The following is a 23,996-nucleotide window of genomic DNA, read 5'->3' as shown; positions in this document are numbered from 1 at the left end:
GTTTTAGGTAATATGGTCATTTTAAATATATTGATACTTCAAATCCAAGAACACAGAATATCTTTCCATTTCTCTGTATCTTCTTCAATTTTTTTTAAAGAGGTTGCTGTAGTTTTCATTATATAGGTCCTTTACATGTTTCATTAAATTTATTCCTAGATATTTTATTCTTTTTGTTGCAATTGCAAAGGAATTTTTTTTTCCACATATATTTTTTTGATGCTTCATTATCAGTGTATAGGAACTGTATGGATTTTTGAATGTTGATTTTGTATCTAGAGACTTTACTGTATTTGCTTATTGTTTCCAGTAGTTCTTGTGGAATCTTTAGATTTTTCTATATAGAGAATTATGTCATCCACAAATAGTGACAGTTTGACTTCTTCGTTTCCTATTTGGATGCCTTTTATATCTTTCTCTTGCTTGATTGCACTTGCTAGGACCTCCAATATGATACTGAATATAGTGGTAACAGTGGGCAGCCTTGCCCTGTTTCTGATCTTAGAGGGAAAGTTTTTAATTTTTCACCATTAAGTATAATATTGGCTGACGGTATGTCCTATAGGGACTTTACTATGTTAAGACACTTTCCTTCTATATCAATTTTGTTAAGTGTTTAGATCATAAATAGATTCTATATCCTGTTGAAGACTTTTTCTGCAGCTATTGGTATGATCCTATGATTTTTATTTTTTAATTTGTTTAAATAATGTAGTGTATCACATTTATTGATTTACGTATGTTGAACCATTCCTTTGCCTCTGCTATGAAGCCCACTTAATCATGGCATAGAATCTTTTTCATATGTTGCTGTATTTGGATTGCAAGTATCTTATTTAGAATTTTTGTTTGTGTTCATGAGAGATATTGGTCTGTGGTTTCTTTTCTTGTATTATCTTTACTAGATTTTAGTATCAGGATAATATTGACCTCATAAAGTGAGTTGGGATGTATTGCCTCTGCCTCAAGTTTTTGGAAGAGTTTGAGGAGAATAGATCTCATATCTTTGAATGTTTGGTAGAATTCACTGGTGAAACCATCTGGTCCTGGACTTTTACTTTTTGGTAGATTTCCGACGATTGTTTCAATTACCAAATGGCTAATCGGTCAATTTAAATTTTTCAGTTCTTCCTGATGTAGTCTAGGAAGGTTGTATCCTTCTAAGTTCCTGTGCATTTCTTCTAGGTTATTAAATTTAGTGTTATATCCTTTTTCATAGTATTCTTGTATAATCATTTGTGTTTCTGCAGTGTCTGTCATAATTTTCCCTCTTTCATCCCTGATTTTGTTTGTGTCTTTTGTCTTTTTTCTTTAGTGAGTCTAGGGTTTGTCAATTTTATTAAGCTTCTCAAAGAACCAGCTCTTTGTTGTATTTATTTTTTCTATTGTTTTATTTTTGTTTGTTTCAATTTAATTTATTTCTGCCCTAATTTTGATTACTTTTTTTTCTGCTGACTTTAGCTTTCATTTGTTCTTCCTTTTCTACATTTTTGAGGTGAAGTGTTAGATTGTTTCTTTGGCTCATTCTCGTTTTTGGAGATAGGCCTATAATGATATGAATTTTGCTCTTATGACCACGTTTGCCATGTCCCAAAAGTTTTGATATGTTGTTCTATCATTATCACTCATTTCTATATCTCACTTGATCTCTCTTTTTATTTCTTCTCTGATCCAGATTTCTTCAGTAGTATGTTGTTGAATCTTTATGTATTCGTATTTTTTCTTGCTTTCTCCTTACAGCTGATCTCTAGCTTCAAAGCATTGTGATTGGAGAATATGGTTTTGATTTCACCCTCTAATATTTTTGAGGCTCTCTCTGTGTCTCGGGATGTGGTCAATCTAGATCTCTGAATCCTCCCATTCTCAGTCATTGTTGTCTCAACCTTTCCCTATTTATGCTGAATGTTGATTATTATCTTGCTAAAGTAAATCTCTTCTTATTGTTTAAGTTTAGATGTCCTGTTTTTAGTAAGGTTGCACTCATCTACTTCTATTTCTCTAATAGTTACTTTACTCCTAATTAAGTATTTTTTGTGTGTATCATTTTGTTTTAGGTGAGTTGAATCCTTTTTGTATGTCTTCGTAGTAGAGAATTCCTTCAATTGTTGTATTTCTGGAAATGTCTTTATTTCTCCTTCACATTTAAAGAAGAGCTTACATGGATACTTAATTCTTGGCTGGTATTTCTTTTCCCTTAATAGTTTGAATATTTGATTCCACTCCATTCTGGCTTTTTTGGGTTGTGCTGAGAAATTAGATGATAATCTAATGTTTTGTTTTTTATAGGTTGCTGCCTTCTTTTCCATGGCTGCCCTGAGAATTTTGTCTTTGTCACTGATTTTTGGTAATTTTAATACAATGTGTCTTGGTGAAGGCCTTTTTGGGTTGAGAAAAGTGGGTATTCTGTTGACTTCTTAAATTCCAAGCTGCAGCTCATTCCATACATTTGGGCAATTCTCCTCAACTATTTGTGTGAAAATGCTTTATAATCCTTGATCCTTTTCCTCCTCTTCGAGAATTCCCATTATTCCTATGTTTTCTTTCCCGATGGTATCAACTAGTTCTTTTGTTTCACTTTCATTATTTTTCATTCTTCAGCTTCTCTCTTCTTGTTTCTCATTGATTTCTAGATTTCTGTCTTCTATATCACTGATTCTTTCTCCCTTTTGGTTGACTATATATTTCAAACTTGCTATTTTATTTTTTGTTTCTTGCAGTGTGTTCTTCATCTCCAGAAGTTTAATTTGGTTATTTTTGAGTGTTTCAATCTCCTTGCTAAAAAACTCATTCTGCTCATCTAGTTGCTTTTTCAATTCCTGAAAATTTTGATATGAATTGTTCTGAACCTCACTGAATTCTTTTTTGAAAGTGCCACCCTGAACTCTCTGCCATTTAAGTTTCATAATTCTATGTCTGCAAGCTTATTTTTCTGAAATTTTTATTTTTTTTCTGAGATACGTCACCTTGGTTGCTCATGATGTTTTAATAGACTCTTTGTCCTTCTGGGAATAAATGAAAGTGTATTTTTTTTCCAGGAAGAATATTTATTATAGAAAGGTCTCGTTTAGCCTGCTACAAGAAGACATTTTTTCTTTGGTTTCTAGTAGGTGGTGTCTAAGGCTCTTGGATCCCTACTTCATCTAAAGCCTTAAAAATGCCTTTTTAAATTTATAAATGTATAATCATGCTCGCTACTGGCAGTCTCCATGCCTGCCAGTGTTAGGACATTTTTGGTATTGTTTGCTCAGATTGTCCTGGGTCTCCATGGCATTCGGCCTCTGAGGATATGAGGATAGGGGCCCTCTGGTTTGGAGGATGGGGATGGCAGCTCAGCCTCAGTTTTGCAATCATGGCTGGTAAAAATCGACTGCTGTTTCTCGGCTGTCCCTGCTTCTCTGCTCTGTGCCTTTTAGACTGGTCCCTGCTGCCAGCCGCTGCATGGAGCTCACCACTCACTCAGGTAAGGCTGTTCAGGGAACTCGGCATACCCCCTCACCTCTCTCTCCTACTACAGGAAGCCCCAGCCATGAGAGTCAGATATTTGTTTCTCAAAGTCCTCTGCCCAACACCCTGGATTCTGACCTATAGTAGCTGTTATGTATGCACAGATGTGCTGGTGTGCAGTTCTGTTGTTGTTATTGTTGTTGTTGTGTTCTAGATGTTCAGCTTATTGTTTCAAGAGGAGAGATCTGGGGATCTCTCTGTTGTTGTTGTTATTGTTGTTGTTGTGTTGTAGATGTTCAGCTTATTGTTGTTTCAAGAGGAGAGATCTGGGCATGTCTCTCACTCTGCCATGTTTCTCCAAATCTATTATCAGATATTTTAAATCTCTCTTTTTTAACTTGTATAGTCTTACCATATGTACACTCCAATTATTGATTTGCATGAGTTCTTTACAAATGGTGAACATTTTTCCTTTTTCTATTTCTTTAAAAATTTTATCACTGAAGTTTCTAACGCATGGAGATACATAAAGATTTTTAAAGTCTTATACAAGCAAAGCTATCAGTCTTTTCTGAATCCTATATTTCTTATTTTTTTTACAGGCTTTTTACACTGAGAGATGAGAAATATTTTTGCTTGTGTTTTCTGTTTATTTTATGATATGTTAGCTATCTCTTTAAATTAAATCGTCATTTTAAACAAAGCCATGCTAAGCTTTTGCTCTTCATTAGTTTGCAAATATTTCCGTTATTCTTAGAAACTAACCAAGAAAAACTAGGTCCCTCCATAGCTAAGAAACCATATGGAAGCATTCGGCTACTCTCATTGAATCTTAAGGAGTGTTCAGTCTCTTTGTGCCTGAGTTCCTAAAGAACCAATGTGACAGTTTAAGTAACAGTCTGTCCCACAAAGAATTGTAGTTTCTCATGGTGAAATTGTCAGATCACAATATAATGTTAGAAAGAGAATGGTGTTTTGTAATAGGTGAGCTTCTGGTTTGTTGTTACAATTTGAATGAAGGGAAATTGTACAGAATTCTCTCCGCAACTTGGAGGAAAAATTTGACGGGAGGCAGAAAATTTATAACACACATATATACATATCAAATAAAGAGTCTGAATTGGCTTCTTGGGGGTCTCCTGTTGTTCCATACAAATTTTAGAATTGCTTGTTCCTTTTCTGTAAAAAGAATACTGTTGACATTTTCATAAGAATTACATTAACTCTAGTGATTGCTTTGGGTAAAGTGTTACTAAGTCAATGATTAAAAAAGATTAAGACACAATAAGTAGAAAGATTGTGCTCCTGGACAGAAACATTTACTGTTGAGAAAATGTTCATACTTCCATAGCAATATTTTTCATCATTGTCTTATTTATCTCCAGTGTACATGCATTTACTGTCCTTGTTTAAATTTATTTCTAGGTATTATAATTAACCTTTCGATGCAGTTGGAAATTGAGTTGTTTTCCTAATTGTATTTTCTGATACTTTGTTATTAGCATATAGAAACACATGTGTTTCCTGTATGTTCTTTTTATGTCCTACAACTCAACTAGTTTTTCTAGCCATTTTTAGTGAAATGTTTATGGTTTTCTGTACAGCAGATCATGTCATTGGCAGATAGAGGTGGTTTCATGGGTTTTATTTTTTTGTTTTTTTTTTTTAACATTGAGGATGATTTTCACTGTGGACTTCTCATATATGGCTATTATTGTGTTGAGATACACTTCCTCAATACCAACATTGTTGAGAGATTTTATTTTTCATCATTGACATCGATTTTTGTCCACTGCTTTTTCTGCATCTATTAATATGATCATATAATTTTAAACTTCATTTTGTCAAAGTGGTATATCACATTTATTGATTTGAAGATAATTAACCATCCTTGCATCCCTGGAATAAATCACACTTGATCATGGTGTATGATCTTTTTAATGTATTTTTGAATTTAGTTTTCTAATATTTTGTTGAGGATTTTTCTAACTATGTTAATTAATGATATTGTCTTGTAGTTTTCTTTCATTATTTTTGTCGAGTTCTGGTAGTATTCTTATCCAGCTTTGGTGTCAGGGTACTACTGGCCCTGGAAAATAAGTTTGTGTGAGTCATCACCTCTTCTTTTTTTCAATAGTTTGAAAAAATGGTGTTAATTCTTTTCTACATGCTTGGTAGAAGTCACTTGCAATGTCACTTGGTCCTGTATTTTTTAATTTTCTTTTTGGTTGGGAGTTTTTTGATTAATGATTGCTGCTGTATAGTAACTATTTCTCAGTTGAGATTATTTCTTTCTTTATGCTTCAGTTTTGGTAGGTTTTATGATTCTAAGAATTTCCCCTTTTCTTTTGGGTCTCCAATTTGTTAGCATAAAATTGTTTAGAATAGCACCTTGAACTCCTTTGCATTTCTGTCAGCAGTTGTCTTGTGTCTTCTTTCACATATGGTCTTATTTATTTTGTCCTCCTTTTTTTGGTTAGTCTACCTTAAAATTTTGTCAATTTTATTTATCTTAAAAACAATATTTCATTTTGATTTTTCTGTTTTTTGTTTTGTTTTGTTTTGTGTTTGCTCTTGCTTTTTAAAAAGTTCTATTTTATTTTGTTTTTGCTTTGGCTTTTTATAAAGTTCTATTTTATTTATTTCTCCCTGGTCATTACTATATCCAGCCTTTTGTCCACATTGAACTTAGTTTTGTCTTCTTTTATAGTTCCATCTGTTTAATTAGGTTGTTAACTTGCGTTTTTCCCTCTCTCATTGAGCATTTATTGCTTAAACATTCCTATTACAACAGTGTTAGCTATATCCTATAAATTGTGGTATGTTGTCTTTCCATTTTTGTTTGTTTCAAGAATTTGAAAAGTCCTCTACTATTTCAATTTTGCAGGAGTGTTGTACTTTCCATATACTTGTGAATGTTCCAGTTTTTCTTTTTTTATTGTTTTCCAATACATATGATTTTACTTAAGAAGCAAACATGATATGATATAATTTTTTTTTAAATTGCTAACTCTTGTTTTGTGAACTCACATGTGAGCTATCCTAAAGAAAGATCCATATGTGCCTAACAGGAATGTTTACTTTGCTGCTGTTGTATTGACTATTCTATATATGACTATTTTGTCCATTTCATTTGAGGTATATTTGATCTCTTTATCGATTTGGGGTGGTGGATTCTGGGTCTCTATTCATTGTTGAAAGTAAGGTATTGAAGTCACATAAGGGTATCGTATTACTGCTGCTTACTCTCTTCATTCATGCCTTTAGTATTTGGTGAATATACATATGTGCTCTGATATAGTATGCAAATGTATTTACAATTGTTGTACATTCTTGATGAATTGACCGCTGTGTCTCTTGTTACAATTTTTCCTATGTATAACTACATCTGCTGTCTTTAGTTTTCACTTGCATGGAAGTGAGTGTGGTTTTGAAGCTGAAGTGAATCTCCTGTAGGCTGCATAGAATTGATTCTTGATTTTTATCTTACTTTTTCAACTTTTACCCACTCAATGATGCCTTTGGATTGTAAATCATAATATTTTTATATTTAATGTGATTATAATAGGAAAGAATGAACGATTACCCTCTTTTTAACTGTTTTATGACTACTTATATTCCTTTCTCTCCTCCTCCCTCAGAAAATGATGATTTCCTGAAGCAGTATGCTCTTTGGTAGTAGCAGTGTATTTCTCTTTATATTGTGTACATACTATAGATTCTTGTTTTGTGGTTATGCTGAGCATTACCTGAAACGAATTATAGATATACATGTCTGTTTGAAGCTGATAGCAAACTTAACCTTGATTTCATACAAAAACTCCCACCCATTTCTACTTTTCATGTTTTGATGTCATAATTTTCATCTCTTTGTATTGTATATCCATTAACACATGTCATAGCTATAGTTATTTCAATAAATATTTCCTTTAAACCTTATACTAGAATTTATTGTTTATCATACCAGTATGTTTGAATATTAGAATACTTTGCACCTAACTATACTCGCACTTATCAGCGCATAGTCTATTTTGTTTCATGTCATTAATTAACATCTCTTTATTTTACCTCAAACAACTCTTTTCAGCATTTCTTGGTAGGCAGGTGTAGGGATGATAAACTAAACACTAGTTGGTTCTTGTACGTATCTAGTCATAGCACCCAATTGTTTATTCAATTCATAATGCTTACTTAGTCCAGGTTTAGAGAAGATGGGAAGCACAGCCAAATATATAAAACTCCTTCAAAAATGGGTCAATCTACAAGTACTGTTTGGATAATTTTAAGGTTTTAGAAGAATGAAGGGTAATGTTCTGGTTGCATTCTTGACATATGTTTTGAAGTTCTTTTTACGTCTAGACTTTTATGTTTCATTTACCCCGATAATTGAGGGAGACATGGGGTATAAAGTTTTCATGTGTTCTCTAGATTTTTTGCTAACAGATGGTTTATTTCTATGCTAAAAATGAGTTTCTTTTTAAATTAATTCCATTAAAGAATGCCATACTGAAGAATAATCTCTTGGTTATTAATTTCTATACCATTTTGGTGTCATTACCTTACAAGTATACCATTCAATCTAGACAGTAAACACACAATCAACAACAGAGAGAATAGCCTAAAGTGGGAGGGAGTCAATAAAATCCATTCACAGTGTGAGAAGGGGCACACCCAGGATTCTCTGAGATATACTGGTTTCCTACAGAAATTTGATGAGATTTCCAAGCCGCAGGTTGGAAAATAACTTGATTAGAAGTGATGTGGATGTCAGCATAGGGACAGTCATTAAAAAAAAAGTCTTAATTATCTTCTGTTTGCACATATGTCCCAAATAATGGCGATACATGCAAACAAAAATGTCAAAAGGCGAGAGGTGCTGAGAGTTCCCTTTGCTTGGTGTACAAGCTTTTGAATTGTTTGGCATCCCTTTGTGTTCATTTGTCTTTTCCAGACTGTAGAGCATTTTCCAGATTGTTACCACTATTCATTTGTGATAAGGCAAGTATTTATAAATGGAGTTGAGAAAGGAAAGATGCTACCATTTTCTCATGTAGTATTTTTTGCACATTAATCAAAATTAATTTAACCATATATGCACAGGTTTATTTCCAGGCTGTCTGTTCTGTTTTATTGATCTATGTGCCTGTTTTTTTTTATGCCAGTACCATGCGGTTTTGATGACTACGGCTTTAAATATAATAGTTTGATGTCAAGAAGTGTGACTCTTCTCACTTTGCTCTTCTTTTCTCAGAATTGCTTTGATGATTTGGGGATTCATGTGGCTCATATAAGTTGTAGGATTGTGTTTTCTGTTTCTGTGAAGAATGCCATTGAAAGCTGGTTAAGGATGACACAGAATCTCTACAAACACTAACGTATTTTCATTTATTTTGTCCTTTTAAATTTCTTGCATGAATGTGTATATTTTCTCGTCTATAACTATTTCCAGTTGTTGCATTTACTACTACATCTTTTAAGGTTCATGCAACTAAAACTGAAATTAATTTAACTTCTCTGTCCAATAGGCTATGTTTTCCTGGTTGCAAACTTCTCCCCTGAATAAGGCTCTCCTTTTCCATACCTCTGACTTGAAATTTGTGTTGACAATATAATAAAGAGTAACACATTAATAAAACACTTAACAAAAGCCATGGCTGGATAATAATACAATCAACAAACAAAAACTGGTAATTCTATTTCTTCTTAGAACTGAGAAGCTGAAGATTAGGAGAGAGATGAGAAATAAGGTCTAAAATATTTAAGGTCTAAAACAATTAAGACATTTGCTCTTTTGTATGGTGTATGGTAAAGCATTAAACCACATTTATATACTTATAATGTTGTATTGAAAGTGTTTCATTTCCCACTCTTGAGATCTTGTTAGGTCTCCTGTTTTATTTTAAAATCTAATTATGTACATATATGTGTGTATATGTGTGTATATATGTGTATATACATATATACGGATATATATATACACATATATACACACATATATATACATACATGTATTTAAAGAGACATTAAATAAAACAATATTTATTACACTCGTTTACGACTGTAAAATGTATTAACAATGGGATTATCACAGAGCTATTTGTGTAACAGAAATAATCATTTTTATTTTCAAATAAGATTATGCTATTGTTTTTTTAATCACGAATGATGGCAAGTCTATTTTTTATACAAAAGTTTTATACAGATTTCAGTTTAAAATTCCAAAAGTTAAAAAAAATTTGTTTTGTTTACTGTATTTTATGCGTTGTCCATTTACCAGGCATTATATTTTAGTTGTCAATCAGAAAATAAGTGTGTGTGTGTAAAAGGTAAGAAATTTCTTTAACTCTGTGGACCTCCAAAATTTATTTACTAAGGAAGTTCTGATTCTGGGAAAACATGGTGGAGTGAGAGATGTCCTCAGATGTCTCCCCTTGAAACAACAATAAGCTCAACATCTAAAACTGAACAAAAGCACTCAAACTGCACAGCAGTATGTCTGAGTGTGGGATCTGTGCATAAGAGGTACCACAGATCAGGATTTCAGGTGTTGGGTGGAGGATTGGAACAAACAAAACTGCTGCCTCTCTCAGTCACCAGAGGTCCTTGTAGGAAAAGGGGGAGGGTGAAGGTGTGGCAACTTCCCTGATCAGCCCTGTCTGGAAGTGCCAGGACTTTTCTATTCAGCTGGCAGCAGGGCTAAGTCATCAGGAGAAGGCAGAGAAGTGGGATGAAACTGCAGAGAAACAACACTTGATTTCTACCAGTACTGGTTGCAAAACCGAGGTAGAGCTGCAGCCTCCAACCCCCAACCCAGAGGACCCATCATCCCATACCCTCTGAGAACAATCACCACAGATCCTCAAAGGAATATGAGCAAAGGCTGCTGAGATTGTCATAGACACTGACAAGGACTGAAACTGAGGGTAGAGAGTGTGATTAAATATCTACAAGAAAATGTAAAAAATGTTACGAAGATATTATATAAAGAAGAGATCTAAGAGGCTTTGATGCCACCTACTTGAAAAAGAAAGAAAAGTGCCTTCTTTGCAGGAGGCGAAAGAGAGATCTTTATATAATAATTCTTCTTTCTGGAAAAACAACAGAATATAATTCCATTAATTCCCAGGAAGAGAAATAGTCCATTAAACACCATGAGTCAAAGTGACAAGCCATCTCAGAAAGAAAAAGAAAAAGCTCCAGAAAACAAGCTTACAGACATAGACATATGTGACTTAAGTGACAGAGAATTCAGGATAGTACTTCTGAAAAAGCTCAGTGAGTTCCAAAATGAGTCATATTAACAATTTCAGAAATTACAAAAACAGCTAGATGAGCATAGCAAGGAGATTGAAACCCTCAAAAAGAACCAAATTGAACTTCTGGAGATTAAAAAAAAAGAATGAAAGCACTGCAAGGGTTGAAAAATGAAATAACAAGCTTGGGAAATAGGGTTGACCAAGTGGAGAAATAGATCAGTGATATCAAAGACAGAAATCTAGAAATAAATCAGAAGCAAGAAGAGAGAAATAATGAAAGCAAGAACGAAAAATAATGAAAGAGAAACACAAGAACTAGCTGATACCATCACGAGAGGAAAAAAGAAAAATGGGCTTTACTGAAAGGGAGGGAAAGTAGCAGGGACTAGAAAGCATTTTCAGTAAAATAGTGGACAAAAATTTCCCAAATCTAAGAAATGAGATGGAATGTATAAAGGAAATCCCATTAGATTATCATCAGACTTCTCAGTGCATATCTTACAAGACAGAAAGGAATGGAATCAAATCTTTAAACTATTAAGTGAAAGGAACTACCAGCCTAAATTAATGTATCCAGTTAAGCTCTCCTTTAGATATGAAGGAGAAATTAAGACCTTTACAGACATACAAAAATTGAGAGAATTCTCCCCTATGAGGCCTGCACTACAGGAAATTCTGAAAGTGGACAGCTCACCTAAAACAAAATAACAACAAAATACATAATTAGGTGTGAAGTGACTATCAGGCAAATAGATGCAGAGGAGTGCAGCTCTTATTAAAAACACGGCATTATAAACTTAAACAAGAAGACGAGATTTACTATAGCAAGATTATAATGAACCTTCAGCATACATAGAAACAAACTGATATAACAATGACTGAAAAGGGGAGGATTCAAATCTAAATTTGCAATGGAAAAAGATCAGGCCTACACAGAATAAAATGTGTGTGTGTGTGTGTGTGTGTGTGTAACTGTTTACATATTTGTAATGGTAACCACACACTATAGAGTCAGAACTGAAGTATTTAACATAAAACGAGAAGAATCAGAGGCAAAACCCATAAAAGCCAACCAGAATAAAGAAAACAGAAATGCAAGAAAAGGAAGCAATGGAAACATCAAGCTACCAGAAAGCAAAAGATAAAATGGCTATAAGAAGACTTCATATTTCAATAATTACCCTAAATGTAAATAGACTGAAGTCACCAATAAAAAGGTACAGAGTTGCAGAATGGATCAAAAAACAAAATTCAACCATATACTGCCTACAGGAGATACATGTCAGCTCCAAAGACAAATATATAACCAAAATGGAAGAGTAAAAAATGATATTTCAAGCATATGGCATTTTAAGAAAAGCGGGAGTAGCAGTACTAATATCAGATGAAATAGACTTCAAAATACAAAAGATAAAGAAAAATACTGAGAGACACTTCATAATGGTAAAGAAAATCATGCAAGAAAATGTAACACTTATTAATATCTAGGCTCCCAATCAGGGAGTCCCCAAATAGTAAAGCAAAATCTAACATATCAGAAGGAGAAGCAGACCAAAGCATAAATACCCCACTGTTGGGTATGGACTAATCATTCAAAAAGAAAATAAATAAGGAAATAACATCCTTAAAAAACACATTAGACCAATGGGATATAATAGACATATGCAGAGCCTTCCATCACAAAAAAGCTTATATATTCTTCTCTAGTGCACATGCAATATTCTCATATTCTCAAGAATTGACCACATATTGGGACACAGAAATAGCCTCAACAAATATAAGAGGGGTGAAATCATACCAACCATATTCTAATTATAATGCTTTGAAACTTAGAGATTAATCACAAAGAAAAAATCAGGAAAAATCACAAGTACGCGGAGATTAAACAAAATACTCCTGAGAAATAATGGGTCAGAGAAAAAAGGAAAAGAGAGCGCAATAGATACATAGAAATGAATAAAAATGATAATACAACATATCAAAACTTGGGCACAGCAAAAGCGGTCATCAGACGAAAGTTCATATCATTACAGGACTATCTTCAAAACAAGAATGAGCTGAAAAAACAACCTAACACTCATCTTAAAAACTAGAAAAGAAAGAACAAATGAGGCTTAAATCAGCAGAAGAAAAGAAGTAATCAAAATTAGAGCAGAAATAAATGAAGTTGAAAATAACAACAACAACAACAAACAATAGAAAAAAACACAACAAAGCTGGTTCTTTGAGAATCTTAATAAAATTGACAAACCCTTGGCTAGAGTCACTCAAGAAAAAAGAAAAAGGACACAAATAAACAAAGTCAGGAATAAAAGAGGGGAAATGACAATTGATATCAAAGAAATACAAAGGATCATGCAAGAAAAAGTATAGAACACCAAATTTAATATTCTAGAAGAAATGGACCAGTACTTAGAAAAATAGAATCTTCCTAGCTAGAATCAAGAAGATCTGGAAAATCTAAATAGACCGTTCAGAAGTATGGAAATTGAAACAATCATCAAAAACCTACCAAAAAGTAAATGCCCAGGACAAGATGGTTTCGCCAGTGCTTCTAGAAAAATATTCAAAGATTTAATACCTATTCTCCTCAACCTCGTCCAAAATATCGAGGAGGAGGCAATGCTTCCCAACTCATTTTATGAGGCCAAATTTATCTTGAACCAAAACCTGGTAAAGATAATACAAAAAAAAGAAAACTGCAGACCAATATCTCTCTTGAACGCAGATGCAAAAATCCTCAAAAAGATACTAGCAAACCAAATACAGCAACATATGAAAAAGTTTATATACTATGGTCAAGTGATCTTCATCCCAGGGTGGAGAGATGGTGCAACATAAGCAAATTGATTAATATGATACACCACAGTTTTTCACAAATTAAAAAAATAATCATACGATCATATCAGTAGTTGCAGAAAGAAGCCCTTGACACAATATAGTCTCCATTTATGATCAAAACATTTAACAAAATTGGTGCAAAAGGGAAGAACTTTACCATAATAAAGGTAATATATGACAAACCCTCAGCCAACATTTACTTAATGATGAAAAACTAAAACCCTTTCCTCCAAGATCAGGAACAAAGCAAAGATATCCACTGTTGCCACTGTTATTCAGTATAACCTTGGAGGTCCTAGCAAGTGCAATCAGGCAAGAGGAAGATATAAAAGAAAGGAGAAAACAAGGAAGTTAAACTGTCACTATTTTGCAGTTGACATGATTCTCCATATAGAGAACCTTAGTCATTCCACGAGAACACTATGAGAAACAATAAGCAAACACAGTAAAGTCTGTGGATAAAAAAATCAATGTTTAAAAATCCATAGCGTTCTCATACTCTAATGATGAACCATGAGAAAATGGAGAGGAAAAAATAATTCCTTTCACAATTGCAACAAAAAGAATAAAATTCCTAGGAATAAATTCAATGAAACATGTGAAGGACGCATATAATGAAACCTAGAAGACCCTATTAAAAGAAATTGAAGTAGATACAGAAAACTGGAAAGATATTCCATGTTCTTCAATTGGAAGAATCAACATAGTTACAATGACCATAGTACTTAAAGCATTATACAGATTTAATGCAATGCCGATCAAAATCTCATGGACATTTTTTAAGGAAATAGAACAAATTATCATCAGATTTGTATGGAAGCAAAAATGACTGTGAAGTGCCACAGCCATCCTGAGAAAAAGAACGAGGCTGGAGGCATCGCTCTGCCCGACTTCAAAATGTATTACAAAGCAACAGTCATCAAAACAACATGGTATTGCAACAAAACAGACACACGGACCAGTGGAACAGTATTGAGAGTCCAGAAGTAAATCCCTACTTATACGGGCAAATAATTTTTGACAAAGTAGCCAAAAACATACAATGGAGAAAGGAAAACCTCTTGAATAAATGGTGCTGGGAAAACAGAAAAGCCACCTGCCAATGAATGAAACTAGACTGTTGTCTATCATCACACAGCAAAATGAACTTGAAATGGATTAAGTACATGAATATAAGACCTGAAACAAGAAAATTCATAAAAGAAAACAGGAAAATGAAACTCAAGAAACCTGGACTTAAAGAGGATTTTATGATTTGATCTCAAGGCAAGGGAAAGAAAGGCAAAAATAAATAAATGGGACTGCATCAAACTTAAAAGCTTCTACTTAGCAAAACAAATTGTCAATATGGAAAAGAGACAATCATCTCAATGGGAAAATATATTTGCAAGCAATGCCAATGATAAGGGTCTCCTATCCAAAATATACAAAGAACTCATATGCCTCAATAATGACAAAAAACAAACAAACAAACAAACAAACAAACTCAGTCAAAAACTGAGCAGAGGACCAGAACAGACACTTCTCCCTAGAGGGCATACAAAGGGCCTAAAAACATGAAAAGAGGCTCAGCATCACTAACTATTAGGCAAATGCAAATCAGAACCACAATGAGATACCATCTCACACTTATTACAATAGCTATTGTCAACAGGACAAGCAATAAATGTTGGAGAGGATGCAGAGAAAAAAGAATTCTTATACACTGCTGGTGGGATTGCGAATTGGTATACCTACTATATAAAACAGTGTGGAGGTTCCTCAAAAAACTAAGAATTGATCTACCATGTGATCCAGCAATCCCAATACTGGGGATTTAGGCCAAAGACCTGAAAACCCATATAAAAAAGATATTGGCACACCGATGTTCGTTACAGCATTATTCACAGTGGCCAGTACATGGAAGTTACCAAAGTGTCCTATGATAAATGGTTGGATAAAGAAGTTGTGGCACATATATTCAATGGAATGTTACTCAGCCATAAGAAGAGATAAATAATACCATTTGCGACAACATGGATAGACATCAAGATAATCATGCTAAGCAAAATAAGCCAGACTGAAAAGTACAAACACATAATATCACTTATATGTAGGGATATAAACCTAAAAGCAACAGATGAACAGGACAAAGAGAGACTCAGGGCCATGGACAATGGACAAGGGGTTATCCGAGTGCAAGGGGTGGAGGAGGAGGGAAGAGGTATATGGGTTAAAGAGAGTAATATACTGGGATTGGGGAGGTTGAAGTGAGTAAAGGGAATCAAATATATGGTAGCTGAAGGAAACGACTTTTGGTGGTATTCACACAATAGAATACACAAACATCAAATTATAATGTACATCTGAAAATTATACCATGTATTAATCAACATTATCCCAATAAACTTAATTTAAAAATTAATTAAGTAAATAAATAAGTAATGTTTACAACTACCTCCCTAGAAAAAAAGATACCTGACATTTGCAAAATGTCATTTTATTCCATTGTAAAAAAGCTCTTAGTTTTTTAATACTCTATATAGCCAATAAAGATAAGGCCCAGCAAAAAAAAATATATATATAGCTCTGCCGCAACAAGTTTTTGTAGATTACACTTTGTAAATAACCAGCCTAAATTTATGTTCTCTGAATAAAATATACAGAGTGAGAAGGAAACCGTGGCTGCATGTTATGTTTAGTTGCTAAGAGACTTGTCATATTATAATGTCACAGCTACTCAGGCGGACCACCATTGTGGAGATCTGGGCAGTTTATCAGTGTAGGTCTGCCAAGGCAGCATCTGGGGCTGTGGTGTTCAAAACTCAATCAGTGACAACATTAGATGAAGAAAGGTTTATTTGACATGGCACGTGTTTCTTCAGAAATTCAAGGTGATTCTTCTAAAGATGAAGCAACTGGTTCAGCATCCTCCAATAGATCTCCGTTATGTGATCAGATGCCTGGAGCCTCGCACTTGAGGTCTGTACCCATAGAAAGTGCTTTTCAGATGTTTTCTTCACGATCCTTGATAAGAAGACCTTGTCACACATCTTGTGTATCTGGACCAGATGAAGATAATGATTTTCAAACTATGACCTTTCCCAGAAAACTCTGGAAAATAGTTGAAAGCGATCAGTTTCAGTCTATTTGCTGGAATGGGAATGAAACTTGTATAGTGATTAATGAAGAACTTTTTAAGAAAGAAGTTCTGGAAAAAAAGGCCCCTTTCAGAGTATTTGAAACTACAAATATGAAAAGTTTAGTTCGATAGCTTAACATTTACGGATTTAGTAAAGTGCAACAGACTTTTCAATCATTTGCTTGTCTAGCTGATATTCTGGCAGGAGATAAAGAAGTCTCTGTTTTAAGCAAGGTAGTACAAAATTTAGTTACTCCTTATAATCGGTTAGGGGTAACACGTGTAACTAAATCATATATAATCATAACACACACACACAAACACACACACACTATATATATATACATACACTCATACATATATATACACACACTATATATATATATACACACACACACATTTTTTATATATTTCATAAAAATATATGAAAGTAGTAAGTTTCATATATTTTGTGAAAATTATTTTTCACAAAAATTAGAACTCTTTGGGCATACAGGACTATAAAAATGTTACTAGCAACCTTGAATCTCATCAGTGAACTCTTAAGTAAAGATGCTGAAAGCACTTTATAGAGTGCATTCAGTGTTACTTTAAATGTAAATACAATTTTTTACTTGAGGGCCATGCTATTTAAGTTTTTATTCCCAATTATTGATTTTGACAATAGTTAACAATGTCTATGTGTTGATGACATTAACGTGGCAGAATAACCTTGAGATATAAGATTTAGAGTTTAGGTTTCTTGTAGTCTTGTGTCAGAAAATAACTTTCTCCTCTGTTTTTAGTTACACTTCTATCAAAATCCAAATTTTAAATGAGGCTGTCCTCAACTTTTACTCAGAATGAAAAGAAGAGTTGAGATCAAAAATACTTCTCCAGCAGTTTCAATAGCTCACAATTTCAACAGAGAGAGCACTAGAACAGAGATTATTGTAGGTCATCATCATTCTGAATGAAGAAATACAAGCAGTCCATTAGAAGAGTTTCCTACTGTCTAGGCTGAGAAAAGGGCCCCAGGTATAACTAAAAATCACACGCCCATCGTGGTAGACCTGAGACTAGGAGCCACTCCTGTTACACAAAGGCAATATCTCCCATCATGAGAAGCACCCCCAGGTGTTCATAACCATATCCAGCATTTGCATGATACTGGAATTCTAGTTGAGTGTCAGTCACCTTGCAACACACTACTCTTACCGGTTAAGAGGCTGGGAGTGAACAACTACTGCCTTGTCCAGGATCTCTGCCCATCAACAAGGTAGTGGTCACCATCTATCCAGTGGTCCCGACCCCGTACACCCTCCTGAGTCTTTTACCTGCCCAGGCAAGCTGGTTCACTTGCCTAGATCTCAAGGATGCCTTCTTCTGACTCCGGTTATCACCGCCCAGCTAGTCTTTGTTTGCCTTGAGTGGGAAGGCCCACATTCGTGAGGAAGACGCAACTGACCTGGATGAGATGGCTACAGGGCTTTAAAAATTTACCCACCCTGTTTGGCCGCAGATCTTGCTGCTTTCCCCAGAGAGAGGCTCAACAGCACCCTGCTCCAGTATGCAGATGACTCGTTCTGGCAAGTGCCACCCAATAAGACTGCTAGAAAGTACTAGAGCCTTGCTGGCCCTGCTCACTTCTATAGGATATAAGGTATCTGGGCAAAAGGCTCAAATCTGCAAACAGAGGGTCAAATACATTGGGTTTATCATCTCAGAAGGACATCAGGCATTTGGACATGAGAAGAAATTATCTATCTGTTCAATACCTCAGCCAAACACTAAGGAAGGGATCCTCGAATTTCTGGAAGTAGCCGGATTCTGCTGGATCTGCATACCAGGTTTCTCTGAAATTGCCAGGCCTCTGTATGAGGCCACAGCTGGGTCTAGTAAGGACCCCTGGGAATGGGGCTCCAAACAAGAAAAGACCTTCAGAGAAATAAAGAGACTCATGACCAGTGCCCCAGCATTGGGATCACTGGACGTAACACGAGACTAAAACCTCTGCATGTTTAATTAGAATCACTCTGCGCTGGGGGTCCTCACACGAACAGCGGGGCCATGGCAACGCCCCATTGCATATTTGTTCAAACAGCTAAATTTGATGACGGCGAGATGGCCACTGTGCTTTCGACCCTCAGCTGCCATGGTAATCCTAATCAGAGAAGCAAACAAGCTTACGCTAGGACAAAATGTAAATGTAAAGGGCCCCCATGCTGTAACTGCATTAATGGATAATCACGGACATAAATGGCTAACCAGCGCCAGAAAACTCATTATCAGGGACTGCTTTGCGAAAATCTAAGAGTATGCCTTGAGACTGTACGAACATTGAACCCAGCTACGTTTCTGCCCATTGAGGGTGGGCCTCCCAATCACGATTGTGAAGAGGTCACTGAAGTGTACTCAAGCAGGCCAAACAAACCAGTCTTGAATTATTCACTAGACATAGATGCATTTTCCAGTACCTATAGTCCACCAACGTACTAGGTCTCCTTCTTAGTTTGGGATGAACTTCTATATCTCCATATGTTCGACATTGACACTACTTATCTTCAACTCTGGGCACTCTCCAATTCATTAGCCAAAGCCATATTCCTTATCAGTTGGGAGCTATCATATCATCTTGCTTCCTGCAACCTAGAAAGCCATTATTAACAACTGACACATTATTTGGGAAGAAACATTCAGTTTTAATAGTGTAGGATCCTTACTCTCTGCTGTTCACCAGTTGGGTAAGAAAATTTGCTACAACATCTCAGAAAGCATTCTACAATTCCTAACCTAAAATTGTGGACCACAGCCTCTTTATTAAGCAATAATTTTATGTTATTAGTTTTCTTTTAGCTGCTATTAACATTGTACCATGAACTTGGTGGTTTAAAAAACAGAAATCTGCTCTATCTCAGTTCTGGAAGCCGAAAATTTAGGGTTGGTTCCTTCTGAGGACTATGAGGGAAAATCTGTTCTCTGCCCCTCTTCTAGCTTTCGGTGGTGTTCTGGCAATCTTTGGAAATCTTTGGCTTGTAGACACATCCCCCTGATTGCTACCCTAATATTCATAAGGCATTTTTCCCGTGTGCATGTCTGTGTGTCCAAATTCCCCATTTTCATAAGGACACAAGTCATATTGAATTATGAGCCCATCCTTCTAGAGTATGGCCTCTGCTTGTATGCTACACCTGCTTATGTAGTCTGAGATTTTACCATACTTGAAAGGTAGGAACCTTCAAGTTACTCTTTGCACGTGCTGGCAGAAGACATGAGTCTCTTGGTCAGGAAAAAAAAAAGTCCACATACCTTTTCACTCATAGCAAAAGCATTAGTCAATGTTTATGTTTGTATTAGTTACCCTAATCTTAACTGAGTAACATAGAATCACTCCTTGGTGCCTTCATATGCAGTGGTCTTTTTCAGGAGAGAATTATCAAGAACACTTGGAAATAATCGGGATGTGTTACTGTTCTCAACAGATGGGGCTTCTGCTCATGTGTAACATAAAATTAACATACTCCTGAAGAGAAATTAAAAAAGCCTGGTAGGTCTGCTTCAAGGATGGAAAAGTCAATTCTGAATGCTAATAGGAAAACAAAAAAATATCACTCAGTTTTTCTTTTTGCTTTTCTCTAATATCCAGCTTTGAAGCAATCTCAAGGTGATGGTAAACTGAAAATGGGAGCCATGATTACTCAATAAAATAAAATACTAAATGAGGGAAATTTCCTGAGTGTTTGGGTAAATTGTGATGCCTAAAGTTGGGGTAAACAATCAGAATTTTTTTTCAGTCTTCATTCACTTGGATATGGGTGCAATTATGACTTGGGTATAGCAATGCTGGGCAACCAGAATTCCACCTTTCTGCCTGAAGATACAATAAGAAAGAACCCAGAAACTATAAAATGACAGCATGATTGTGGAAAGGAAGATATTGGGTAAGCAAGCCTATAAAGTAGTGTGCTAAGTGACATCACCACTCAGCTGCCTATAAATTCCAAGTCGTTGATAATTGAACAGGCTAGTATTCATTTCTCAAGTGACCATTACATGGCATATTCTGGAAACAGATCTGAATACAGCAGCAAATGCTTCGAAAATGAAATTGATCTTGAAACCACAAGACCAGGAACCTGCCTAAGACAGGCACCTAAATCTATCTAGATGAATTTGATGTTCAAACAAAATATCAGAGGATGCATTTTTCTGTGTGTTTTTGAGTGCAAGCATGGGGACAGCTCGTGTCCAGGGTCAACAAGCAACAGGTTCATAGCTTAAAAAGAAGAATTCGAAGTGCAATTAGAACAACAAAGCAATCTAATCTATGTGATGAATTAAACCAGGAGCTCAAGCCTATAGCAATGAAACAAAAACCACTATTATCTTGAAGTTCTTAATGACGGATTCATACCAAGAAAAGTTGCCCTTTTCATAATAGATTAGAAAATCAAACTGGGGCACATTCTTTCTAAGAAAAGAGTAAAAAGAAATAAGAATTAATAATAAATAAAAAGAGAGTCATACAGTTCTGATCTGGTCATGTTCGGAAAACGGTTCCCTTCCGCAGTTACTTGCGTTATTATTTTTTCAGCTTTAGATTTAGATCATCAGTTTATGTGAAGTTTCTTTCAGGTTTTGGTACCTTCTTTAGGAGTGACAAGTCTATCGAATGACCTGGTCGCTGGGGCTTAGCATCACAGGGGGTGTGTCAATGCTATCTGGTAAGTCTCCTTACAACGATGCTGGTGGTATTATTTTTTTAAGGTTTCTTTTCTAGTAAACCTAATCTTCATGTGGTAGATTTGGATTTTCAGTTTTTCATTTCCTTGGATTGCACTGTGAAGAGATTTTTCTATCACAGTGTGATGGTGTTCTGTAGAAGCTGTTAAGTGTTTACAATATTAAAGTATGACTTCCTTAACAACTTTTGATCCAAAGAGGCAGGAGCCAAAAGTATGGTGCATTCTGTAAAGTATCTTGAAAGGTGAAAGCCTATGGGTTCCAAAAAGTGTAGATCTGAGGGTGGCAATGAAGCCATTAGTAGGTTCAAGAAAACCCAGAGATTGAGTGTGGTAGGCACAGTGAAAATGTTGTAGACTTGGCCAAATAGTACAGCCTTGTATTATCACCTTACCAGTAAAATAGTTTCCTCTGTCACTGTGCAGTTTGACAGGAGCTCCCCAATGGGATCAGTGTTCTCTAAGAAGCCTTTGGTCAGTAGAGGAAGTAGCTTTCTCAGTCCAATGAGAAAGTAACAGACTGTGAATAAAACATTTATATCCATGAGATATAATGGATGTTAGGGTGTGGGGAAAGCTATATGGAATCTCTACACCAAACATCAAATGGTCCATTAGGCAATCTAAAATTTCCAGCAGCAGTGGCAATACAGTTTCTGGATTATCCTTGGGACAAGTGGGAAAAGTGAGGCAGGCTCTTTTGCAGGCTTGTTAATATCTCCCACCACAACATAAGTTCATAGATGCTTCCATTTTGTCTATAGCCAAAGGTTTAAAGCATCTACAGTGTATGGAGTGGGAATCTCAAAATTTCTTGTAGGACTGGTTTGCTATTTGGCTCAAACTACAGTGGCGTACATTTATTGAACCAATACTTACTACATTTTCATATTGGATTTCCTTTTCTGGGGTAAATTGTTGGGTATTTCAGTTTCAGTAGAACAGCCCAGCTCCCAAAAGAATGAGGTCAAACACTAGTACAGTTCCAATAAAACTGATCCCAAGTCAGGCAGGAGTTCCAAATGAATACTTGCAGGCAAAACAAGGACCTTAATCTGAATAGCAGGAAGTATTTCAACAGTTTCCTCATAGTGTCTGGAGAACTTCAAACACAAAGAGAGCAGAAGCTCTGAACCAGGAGAGAAACTAGCCCTTAAACTCCAGAGTCAGGGAGGGAACTTCTAGCTCAAAGGACTCTGTGGATACTGCAAATATTTGCTCAAGGTCCCCAGAAATTTCCAGGATCACTTCTGGATCCCTATGTGTGTCATTATATAATATCCACCTTAAATGGGTAACGTTCGTGGTGGGGGTCATGTCATTTTCTTTAAAGTTTCACATTTGGGTGCTGGGATGCTGACTGTTTTACCAAGACCATTAAAACGTGTTATTTCTGTTCAGGGCACATATACCACAGCCACTGCCTGATGTTCACCCATGAAGATTGCAGTGTATTTATAATCTGCTGATAAACATAGCAATAAACCCATCAAATACCAGCAAGGGCTGTGGGAGAAGGAGAAAAAAAGTATTGATGCAACAAAGAGAATCAAATAGATCAGATGCCAAGCTAAATTTACAATGAACAGGTTGAAGAAAAGTGAGCTACAGAAAGTCCAAGACATGCAAAATGGGAAGCAAAACATTCCTGTCATCAGGGCCCATTGTGCATGCAAAGGAAAAAAATCTGGAAAATAAAATGGTACAGAAATTGTGGACATGGAAATTGTTTTGGAAAATCTTACTGTCCTTCACCATTTCTAAGAATGCACTCAAAAATCTCTTTTAGAGACTTAGAATGTATAAATTACTGATTTATTTTTTACATAAGGCAACTCAAATAAAAAGGTGATTAAGAACACATCCTCTATATTGCTATCAGCAAATATCGTATATTATGCTAGAGCACCCCTCTATGTCAACGCTTCATTGATGGATGTACAGATGGAAACCATGAGAAGTCTATAAATACAGAAGTGAATTATTGGCTATGAAAGAGTCATGTCTCTGATAATGACATGAAGGAACATTTAAGTAACAACTAATGATAAAAAGTCATGGCTAGCAATACATAAAATTGTCTTTGCAGTTAAAAAGAAAATAATGATATTACCCGAAAAACATGGGTTTATTCCAAAACAGCAAATAGTTGCAATTTCAAACAAGCAGGTCATAGCAAAAGTCACAGGCAAGTCCCACAGATGAAGAGGGGAAATGTTATTTCAAAGAGGAAATGGGGGATCTTGGGAGGGGTTTTTTTGAATGCAAGCCCACTGGAGAAATGAATGTGATCAGCGTCATTCAGAGTGAGTTCAGGTTTCTCGTTGGCTGGGTTACCAGGCGTCAGTTTCTTGCGGGAAACTCAGTGTCCGACGTTCTTGTTGAGGCCTATTATTGCTCTTTCTTTAACGCGGAGGAGTCTTCTGTGGTGTGTGTAATTGATGTCGGGTGGTACCACATGAGAGCGTCCTCGCCTGGCTCCCATCTCCATTCGAATGAGTTTTCCCCTCTTTCAGTTTCACAGTAATTATAAAACATCTCCAGTTAGTCGGCTTTTTAATACGTGAAAATTATGTGATATTCTGTGGTCAAATCCAGGTAAAAGTCAGAAAC

The 23,996-nt window shown here is 35.5% G+C and overlaps 1 protein-coding gene and 1 pseudogene across 1 annotated transcript; one reads left to right on the top strand and one right to left on the bottom strand.

The window, feature by feature from the left end:
- The window catches only part of LOC102881214, an 84,914-nt pseudogene that overhangs the window by 3,694 nt on the left and 57,224 nt on the right, over nt 1-23,996 (bottom strand).
- On the top strand, nt 16,387-18,649 carry LOC102881470 (heat shock transcription factor, Y-linked-like). The gene is given in 3 exon segments (XM_015592587.1): nt 16,387-16,896; nt 17,448-17,594; nt 18,164-18,649. Coding segments are annotated over 3 exon segments (1,143 nt in total).

Source organism: Pteropus alecto, unplaced genomic scaffold (assembly GCF_000325575.1).
Source record: "Pteropus alecto unplaced genomic scaffold, ASM32557v1 scaffold436, whole genome shotgun sequence".
Lineage (NCBI taxonomy): Eukaryota > Metazoa > Chordata > Mammalia > Chiroptera > Pteropodidae > Pteropus > Pteropus alecto.
Note: the sequence above shows the minus strand (reverse complement) of the source record. Positions and strands in the feature narration are given on the sequence as shown.